The 9,938-nt window shown below is 48.7% G+C and overlaps 1 protein-coding gene across 1 annotated transcript; it reads left to right on the forward strand.

Moving 5' to 3' along the window:
• Positions 1 to 1,063: 1,063 nt before the first annotated feature.
• fgf10b (fibroblast growth factor 10b) lies at positions 1,064 to 8,075 on the forward strand. The gene is made up of 3 exons (XM_056292336.1): positions 1,064 to 1,547; positions 7,278 to 7,381; positions 7,756 to 8,075. The coding sequence occupies exons 1-3, from the start codon at positions 1,064 to 1,066 to the stop codon at positions 7,945 to 7,947; spliced, it is 780 nt and encodes a 259-aa protein (XP_056148311.1). The 3' UTR covers positions 7,948 to 8,075.
• The last annotated feature ends 1,863 nt before the right edge of the window (positions 8,076 to 9,938 follow it).

Consider the following 9,938-nt stretch of genomic DNA (forward strand, 5'->3'; position numbering starts at 1 on the left):
CTCTGATCACCCTTCAGGTAAGGAGAGCAGAAGAGATATCTGCATATCAAGGACCCAACCTAGAAGAGCAAAACAGACTGACTCAGCTCTGAAAGAAAGAGGGCGAGAGAGAGCAGAGAGAGAGAGAGAGAGAGAGTTCTCCTGCGAGTGCCCTCTACCCCCCAGACTGTTACTTCAGTGTTCTGTGAAGGTGGAGTCATGTGGGGGTAGAAAGAGAAAGAGAGACTGAAAGAGAGAGAGAGAGAGGAGCAGGGTAAGAGAAGAAGACAAAGGGATTATCTGACATGCACTTGGGTTGACCAACATTCCTCTCCTTGTCCTGGAAGACGTTCTCACTCCTCTGAGTGAATCTGACGTTGTCATCCTGCACATGTGGAGTGAGGCCGGCATCTCGGCAGGTTGTTAAACATTGCGGTGCACCTTATCCGCCTTCAGGGGTGAAACCAAGGATTTTTTCTTTTTTCTTTCATAAAAACGCCAAAGTTTTCCTTCTTGGATATAAGTGAACTTCTTTTGTTTTTGGTTTTTGGTTCTTTTTTAAATCTCGTACTTAGCGGGCTACCTCAGGAGTCCCACCAGAGCAGCCGAGGACAAGAGTGAAAAATCACACAGACACTTTCAGGAACATTTTACAGAAACGAAAGGCGAGACGGAGAATTCAGGTTTGTCACTGGACTGCTCACACAGAATAATCACTGTGATCTCTATTCTTTTTTTCTAGTGTTGTGGTTTTTTTTTTTTTTTCATTCCAAGAGAGATTTGTGGACTCGGCTGCCGAGCAGATATCAAGCGTGCAACTTTTCGACTGTGCTGCAGAAATCTCAGCTAAAGAACAGCAACTTTCTCGGGACAGTGACTGCGCATTCAAACACGAGACGATCGGGAAAGGCGAGGGATTTGGTGCAGGTGTTGTACACACGTTAGCCGTGTACAGTGGGGAGGGGGAATAAGTCCAGTCCGGACCCTGGAGGGCTCTCCTCCCTGCCCTCCCAGCCTCCCCTCGCCCCCAGCAGCATGTCCCAGGCTCTGAGGCTGCCTCCAGTCCTCCACACAGCACACTACCATGAGCAGATGGGCTGCTGGTGGGAGTAAGGCTGCCGCTGCCTCATCACGCTCCTGGGATGAGTTAGGGGACCTTCGTGGTTCCAGGTCCCACCCTGGGACGAGGCCACCGTCCTCCATCTCTCGCCTATCTCTACCCCTCCTCCTCCTCCTCGCTGTGGTGGTCCTCTCCGTCTCCTTGCCCGGGGCCGTCTGCAGCCGCCGCAGAGACAGACTGAAGCTCGTTGTCGCCGGGCAAGCCCACGGGGGTCTGTTCAACGTTTCCGGGACTGGACCGGTGGATAGGCCCGGGGTCACCGCCGCCGCTGCTCCCACTGGGGGTCCTCCGGATCGACCCGGGGGGCCGCAGGGCCGACATGTGCGTAGCTACAATCACCTCCAAGGGGACATACGGAGGCGTAAGCTGTTCTCTTTCCAGAAGTTTTTCCTGAGGATTGATAAGAACGGAATAGTCAATGGGACAAAGAACAAGGACGACCCCCTCAGTAAGTCTTGTTTTTTTTTTTGCCACCAAGTGTTTTTATTATGTGAAAGAAAAATGCAGGCGTTCCAATATTTGTTGTCACAAGGAGAATTCGCCTCTCTCGCCCCTCTCTCTCTCTGCTACGGGTTTGACAATATGTGAAATCGGCAGAATTGCATGAAAATTTGTGCAGAATTATGAGGAGGATTAATAAACGTGCAAGGCGTTGTTGCTAAACGTTACTTGATTCCTTGCTAAAGAATTCACATCAAAAAAACCTGTTCAGGTGTGGAGTCAAAGAGGTCAGACACAGATCAGAGAAGTCGGGGCTTTAAACACCAACTGATCTGCTCCCAAACGGCTTTATTCCGGTACAGTCGGCGTTCCGAGGCGGCCTTCTCAGAAATCTTTATATGCACCCAGATCATCGGCCTGAACGGTGTTATTTGCCCCGAATCTTTTGAAACAGTTAATTTCCGCGGCCTGCAGACGGAGCAGCTGTAGGTCGGTGGTTTGAGATGGAGCATTCCTGATTAGAGGAGTCTTTCTGTTGTTGTTGTCTGAAACCAGACATCCTCCCGATATCTCTGCTGTCCAAACACTCGGCACAGGGATGGTAGCCCTCAAATGGTTTTAAAAAAGGGAACTGGGGGTAGATAGCCGGGGCACTATCAGGCGGTCTTCACAGCCTGGGGTAAACAGCGCTGATAACAGCCACAGTAGAACTGGGGGGGGGGCATGTCCATCCATCCAACTGATGCTTTCAGACTCTCTCTGTGTCTCACCCACTCAGTGTCCGCCCTGCCAGCCGGCGTGGGGCAGATTACATATTGTCAGAGCAGAGCCAGGTCCGACATTTGTTTAAATGACATATTATCAGAGCCAGGTCAGACATTTGTTTAAATGACATATTGTCAGGGCCAGGTCAGATATTTTTTAAGGCAGTTTAAGGTGGAATAACATTCTCATTAGTCTGACAGTGTTCCCACTGAGCTACGTGTGTGTGCCTCGCCAGCCGACGGGCAGTCGCATGCTCCAGTGGGTGTGTGATCATACAGCAACCAACACCGACACATGTGCTCGCTTATTGCCGCCACAAACACACACACACACACATACGCAGGCACGTGCACACATGCAGGCACTGCACACACACACAAGCACACACGCACTACCTCTTTTTTCTCTTTTTGTCATCTCTCTGTGTCTGTGTCTGTGTCTGTCGCTCTCTCCCTCTGTCTCTCTCTCTCTCTCTCTCTGTGTCTGTCTCTCTCTCTCTGTGTCTGTCTCTCTCTCTCTCTGTCTGTCTGTCTCTCTCTCTGTCGCTCTCTCCCTCTGTCTCTCTGTCTCTGTCGTCCCTGCAGCACCATACAGTGTATATGGAACCTTTTCATCTTCCTCTTGGGAGTGCTAAAACCACACATTCAATCAAAGTGACTTATGGGAAATGGCAAAAGGGGGGTAGCACAGTGTCAAAGGATGTGTTTGTTTTGACAAGGTCACGACAGAAACAGCTCTTTTCACCGACCGTATTACGCCATCACATCTTAACAGACACCTTTACTGTCGCTTCCTTGTTCTAAGTTGTTAAAAACCTTGCAAAAAGAAAGAAACGAGAGGAAGAGTGGGATTTTTTTTTCTGGGGTGTGTGTGAATTCACCCTGGGGTTAACGTAGGTTCGGACGGGTGATTTACTGATCCCTTCACCGTTTCTCTTTTTATTTTTATTGGTTCACAAATTCTCCGCTTTGCTACTGTTTTTTTAGGGAGAACACAGTCTTTTCAAAGGAGAACAGGTATCAGGGTGGGAAGCACCGGGAAGAGGAGGAGGGGTGTGTGTGTGTGTGTGTGTGTGTGCAATGACTATAGGGGTACAGCTTCATGAATGACATGGCTGGGCGTCATTGTAGCCACATCAAAGCTCCACGTCTTCGGTATCAATGGCGGTGCCGTCAAAAAAAGCTGTGTCCTGAGGGGGTCTGTGGACACTGTGTGTGGATTATGTGCCTGGATATCAGGTTCACAAGGTAAGAGATACTACACAAGAGCGACCCTAGTCCCTTCTGTGGCCCCTGAGGCTAGACATGATCCCAGGGCCCAAACCCTTTTGTAAGACCCCTTGATAGTACCTTGACGTGACAACACACCAACTGGGAGAAGGCGAGCGTACGCTGTTGTGGTTGCACGTCGGTTGACTTTTCCCGTATTTTTTTGAATGATTTAGATCGTGTGAGGATGTGTTGATACAGAGGTGTTGTTGGCTCTGGGTGCCGACTGACTGTGGCCCGGCGAGGACCCGGCCCGCTGACTGTTGGAAAGGCAGTATCCAGCCTCCCACAGATTTATGGGAATGCCAGCGCAAAACTGTCCCACATGGCTTTCCAACCCGCTGGGAGTCTGTGCTGAGGTTACAAAGAGAACGAGAGGGAGAGACGTAGAGAGAGAGGGAGAGAGAAGGGGAGAGGGTGGTAGGGAGAGAGAGAGATGGGGGAGAGAGAGGGAGAGGGGCGATAGAGAAAGAGGGAGAGAGACGGGGTAGAGAGGGAGAGAGAGAGATCTGAAATTTGAGAGAGAGGGAGAGAGGAAGGGGGATAGAGAAAAAGGGAGAGGGGGAGAGAGGGTAGGGGGAGAGGGGGATAGAGAAAGAGGGAGAGGGGGGAGAGAGAGAGAGGGGTATATGGAGAGAGAATGTGTAGAAGTGAGCTAACAAGCTTGCTGTCTGCTGAAGAGACATAGTTACAACATGCATGACTCAGTCGACTTCATGGGACACATTTGTTCTTTTATATTTATGCCCGGCGAGCGGCGCTGACTGAAATTTGGCAAAAGTTTGGTGGTAAAGGAATTTGGCTAATTACCCACGGCTGTGATGGTGTGTGTGTGTGTGTGTGTGTGTGTGTGTGTGTGTGTGTGTGTGTGTCACCCCACCAGTTCTATGCGTTAGAGGCCATGTGCCCAAGATGTCTCCGGACAAGACTTGAGAAATGTATGTGTGTCTATATGAATGTGTACGTGTGTGTGTGTGTGTGTGTGTGTGTATGTGTGTGTGTGTGTGTGTGTGTGTGTGTGTGTGTGTGTGTGTGTGTGTGTGTGTGTGTGTGTGTGTGTGTGTATCTCCTTTAATCAAAGTAGCTGCTTATTTGCGTGGGAAACAACAGATGGCGTTCTTATGGAGGTCTGAGAGAGGGATGTATAGTTTTCATGGAGGTGGGGAGGAGGGTGGATGTCCCCTCTGTGTAATGTGCTGCTTATCACACGGCATCACCATACAGATTGATACGCCGTCACCTCCTCCGCCCGTGCCGCAGTCACGCCAGAATGCCGCAAGTGCAAATTTAACTCTCACTCCGAGTCTCTTTCTTTTAAAGCTGCTGAGCGTTTGATATAGACGTGGTTAACTGAGCTGCTGTGAATAACAACACACGCCGCACAACACTTGGTTTTTAAAGCGTCGCACTGTGGGGGAAAAAAAGCAGCTTTAAATCTCACTGGCGTTGTCTCGCCTCCGTTCCATAGCCGCTGCACCGTTTACAGTTGTAACGCCAAACGGAGCGTATCAAATAAGACGCACGTTAGGGAAAATGCACCCAGCATGCAACAGAAAAAAAAAAACCCTGTTATTTCACCGTGTAAACGGTCGGACCCGGCCGGCCGGCTGCAGCCCGTCTGCTGGGCTGCACGTCTGCTGGGCTGCACGTCTGTGGTTCATACAAACGGAAAAATAACCAGTGCTACAAACTGGTGTCGATCGCTGTAATGTGGGGCATGCCAACCGCGTGTCAGCCATGATGGCGTTTTTCCATGCAGGACTAAATGAGCCTGCGTGTGTGGGTGCACGCGGCCTTCGCCAGAAAGACTGGCTGATCTTAACTCTGCTGACCTCGCGGCCAGCTTGGGAGTGTACGTGTGCGTGTTTGCATGCATACGTGTGCGCGTGTGTTTCTGTTTGTGCGCGCGCACATGCACGCCTACAACCTGTCTCGCCCCTGCCTCCGGTGGGTGACTTTGATCAGTGATCATTACAGCCTTTCTAATCCTCCCCTCCACCCCCAGTCTCACTGTCCTGGCTCCTCTGTCCTCCTCTGTTCTCGCTGCTTTCATCCCTCCCATGTTTACAGAGCGGCCAGAGACCGCCATAGATTGTCTTACATCCTCGCTCCGTGCCCGACACCTGATCCCTTACAGAAAGCAGCGCCTCTCAGATCTTTCAATGGCCACAGTGTCACAGTCCCCATGGAGCTGGCTGCTTCAGACCTCACCGCCCCGAGGTGCCACCGTTTGAACTAGAAACTGATCCAGTCCAAGACCTCACAGACGAGGAGAGAAAACACTATTTTCTTCTCTTTTTTTTTTTTAAGAGAGGGATGAGGGATTGTTCCATTGGGGACACACCTGCATCCGCCACTGTCCACATAGATATGGAGTTTGCAGTCTTACAGACCCCCCCCTCCTCCTCCTCCTTTCAGAAAAAGGCCGCAGAGGAGAGTGGGTTAGACAGTAAAGGAGTTGCCACACAAACAGTCAACAGACAGGGGCGGGAATGGACATCTGATCAAAGGACATCGTCGACTCCCTGGAGTTCACACCCACACACTGCTGTGTGTGTTTGTGTGTGTGTGCGTGTCTGTGTGTGTACATGTGTGCGTTGCTTTGTGTGTCTGTGTGTGCGTGTGAACACATGTGTGGTTATCAGGATGAAATAACGACACCACATAGGAAGTGGGGAAAGGAAGTCAGGGGAGGGAGGCACGAAATCAAATGTGCCATGGGAACTAGGGAGGTCCCCATCACACACACACACACACACACACACACACACACACACACATGCTAAACACGCACACACACACACACACACACGTGCACACACCAGTGTCAGATGAGACGAGTAGGTTCTGCGGTCAAAGGACACCATAGGAAGTTATATCTCTGTGACCTGAGATGCAGAGACCACACAAATAACCGTCGCTGTCTGCAGCAGCAGCATGCCCTTGTTACCGGGGGGATAAATTAGGCCTCGTAACAGCCTTTTGGAAACCTGAATTATTTGCATAGGGACTCGGTAGCCCACATACCAAACGAAACACAAACAACTTGAGAATTTGCCTGGTTATACCCCGACCCGTCTCCAGGCCAGATGACCAGACAGCTGGAACGCGTTACACAGGTGCAGATTTTAAAGTGGTGCAAGAGTAGCTCTGAAATGGAAGACGCTCACGGAGAGTAAATTACAGTACACAGGATCGATCCCCGCTTGGTGCGTTCCCTCATGCAAGCCGCTGGAAGTACAAGTGGAATAAGTTACTGTTCATGAGTAAAGCCATTCTGTAATGTCAGTACACGTTGTGCTTGTTCACTATACCATGCAGTACATGTATCACAAGAGTCCTACAGCTGTGTCCAAGACTACCCGTGGACTAAACCTGGTCTACATCCAGTACTGGTGTTCGGCCGGTCGGTGTGTTACTTGCATGTGGTCGGACTCTGCCGATTGTTCCACGTGGTCTTATTTGGAACAACTGGGGGCCAAGGAAGCCTTTTTTTTTTTTTACAACCTTTACTTCCTCTTCCTCGGAGATCTGTCAGTGCGTCTGTGTATCTGGGAAATGTGAGGCGGGCATGCTCCGTCTGGCTCATCTCAAACCTTTAAGGAGCTGAAACTGCCAAAATGAGTTTACCTGCAAAGATGACCTGTTATAATGACTGCACATGTTAACCTGAGTGTATATACGCTTCTTTTTTGTGTTTTTAGGCATCCTGGAAATCACATCAGTGGACGTGGGGGTGGTGGCCATTAAAGGGCTGAGCAGCAACTACTATCTGGCTATCAGCAGGAAGGGAGAGCTGTATGGAGCGGTTAGTATCCGGGTCAAAGGTCAATCTAGAGGGAGATAGTGTTAGATTCTTCGGTCTTTATCAAAGGAAGCTTTATCAGGACTCTGGCTTTTGCTAGGTCAGCTTTGGATCATAACCAGACCAGGGTGCCAACACACACACACACACATACACAAAAGCAGCCAGAGACACATAATACAACCAAGACACATGCTATCTAAACCTACTGACCAGCAAGGCAGCGGCAGTGATCGTGCAGATGCTAAACAAACACTATTGTTGTTATGACAACAGATACGCAGATGCTCTCTCACTTTAACTTGAACTGTCGGCGCAGAGGACGGAGGTCTGAAAGATGTCTACGAATTGTCTTTTCTTTTTTTTTCTCCTTCCAGAGGGAGTTCGGCGTCGACTGCACCCTGAAGGAGCGCATCGAGGAGAATGGGTACAACACGTACGCGTCGGCCGAGTGGAGGAACAAGAAGAGACAAATGTTTGTGGGTCTCAATGTCCACGGCAGGCCGCTGAGAGGAAAGAGAACCCGCCGGAAGAACACATCCACCCACTTCCTACCGATAATGGTGTGAGGGCAAACTGCAGATGGCCACAGGGGAGAGCGAGAATATATTCAGCACTGGACAGAGATTTTTTTTTTTTTTTTTTTTTTACAAAACACTGAGAAACTGAATAAGGACGTTCGCCGAGACATGTCTCCTTTGGGAATAAAGGCACTACAACACTGTTCAGAAAAGAAGCGAGCTTGACCGCTGACATTGGCTGAGGCCTTTTTATTTTCATTTGTTTATGTGTTTGTTTGGGGGGGGAGTTGTGATCTGTGTTTTCTGTGGCACAGGATGCAATATTAATCCTTTTTCTGTGCCAAACTGGTTTACGACTGGACCGGAGGATGTGTGTGTTCTAGACAGAGTATATAACATGTGGTCCATGTGGATGGACCGGGGGATCCAAGCTGTTATTTATAGTTCAGACTCTCTCGGAGAGGGCCGGTATTCTGCTAACATGAAGAGGAGGATTATAATGTCGATAATTTGCAGAAAGTACCCGGTAAATTTATCATGAAACCATTATACCATAGAGAATACTATACATCTACTTAACCACTGTGTTTTGACTGTATTGAAATGATTTATTTATTTTGTGACATATTTAACTGGAGGGGGACTCTTCCAAGGCATGCATTCCTTTGCATTCTTGACTTTTTATAGGAACTCTACTATGTGGAAATAAAATTACTGTTTTCCTCCTCTGCAACACGCTCCTTTTACTTCCTTCTTGCACAAAATGCAAACACCAAACTTTTACTACACACGAGTAGATTGGCGAGCGATTCAACAGAGGGCTCAATTTGATCACAAGCCACGAGGGAGACTTGACTGTTATGGCAATTTTATTCTTATCAGACTCTCCGAGGTAGGGAGGGACAAAAGGCAACCATTAATGCCCAGCCAGATATTCCATATGGCAACCATTGCACTAATGATTAGAGTTCCAAAACAAACTGGAAACATACCAACCAACCACATCAAAATGGAAAGGAGGTTACTTCCCTTATATGGGCTGTGGATGCTGACATCATTTCCTGCCGTAGCCCCGTTGCAATTTGGCTGCAGCATCCCTGGATGTCAGAGGGACTGGCCAATGAAAAAACCCTGAGCCACTGAGCACCTGTTGAAAGACAAACATATGGACAGCAATGTCTGTCACTGTGGACAGAATTACTGAGGTCTGAATATCCTGAATGAATGTGTGTGTGTGTGTGTGTGTGTGTGTGTGTGTGTGTGTGTGTGAGAGAGGGAGAGAGAGAGAGGGAGAGAGTAAGAGAAAGCGTAAGAGAGAGAGAGAGATCAGTGATATGACCTGTGTCTGGCCACCCACTTCCTTCAGTAATCATCTGCAAATGCACTAATCAATGACAGCTGCCTTGATGTCAGATCAAAAGACTAGGGGGAGAACATTAACACCGCAGGCTTCCGGGCCTCATGTTCCCTCATCCCGCCTCTCCGAACATCTATCTCAGGGAGGGCATGAAAAATTAAAAGGGTGAGTAAGGAAGGCAGGTGAGAGTAGAGCTGAGGCACGTGGTGGCCATGTTTTCATTTCCAAATTCCTTCAGGTTAGTTCGAGACCACAATTCCAGCCCCGGGGAGCTAAAACAATGGGAAATACTGTACTGCAGGATACCGGTGATAAGAAAAGCATTCACTCCAAGCTACATGCTCATGTTATCCTCTAAACAATGATTTAAGGATTTAACCACAATGGATGGTTGATACAGTGGAATGACACAGTGCGTCCCCATACGACAGTCAGGGTTTATGGCTGACATATGGCAACATATAGGAATCTATTTCACTGGCAGGTGTCTATATTAAACACTAAAATATCTACTATGAATTCTCTATTCACAAGTATCCTACAATATATTGCAGCCACTGCACACTCAAGTATTATTTGGTTGTTTATTTATTCAACAATTTTCCCTTGCCCAGATCTTGCCCTCTGCTTCTTCAAGTTTGCAGCACTGCCTATCGTCAAAATTCACCTAAATACCAAAGCT

This window comes from Lampris incognitus, chromosome 1 (genome assembly GCF_029633865.1).
Source record: "Lampris incognitus isolate fLamInc1 chromosome 1, fLamInc1.hap2, whole genome shotgun sequence".
In the NCBI taxonomy this organism is placed as follows: domain Eukaryota; kingdom Metazoa; phylum Chordata; class Actinopteri; order Lampriformes; family Lampridae; genus Lampris; species Lampris incognitus.

What these genes read in the sequence shown, in the direction of transcription:
- fgf10b (XM_056292336.1), top strand. Translation starts at nt 1,064, where the DNA reads ATGAGCAGATGGGCTGCTGGTGGGAGTAAGGCTGCCGCTGCCTCATCA. An exon ending in GAACAAGGACGACCCCCTCA is followed by an intron (nt 1,548 to 7,277) that starts GTAAGTCTTGTT and finishes TTGTGTTTTTAG; the next exon opens with GCATCCTGGAAATCACATCA. An exon ending in AGGGAGAGCTGTATGGAGCG is followed by an intron (nt 7,382 to 7,755) that starts GTTAGTATCCGG and finishes TTCTCCTTCCAG; the next exon opens with AGGGAGTTCGGCGTCGACTG.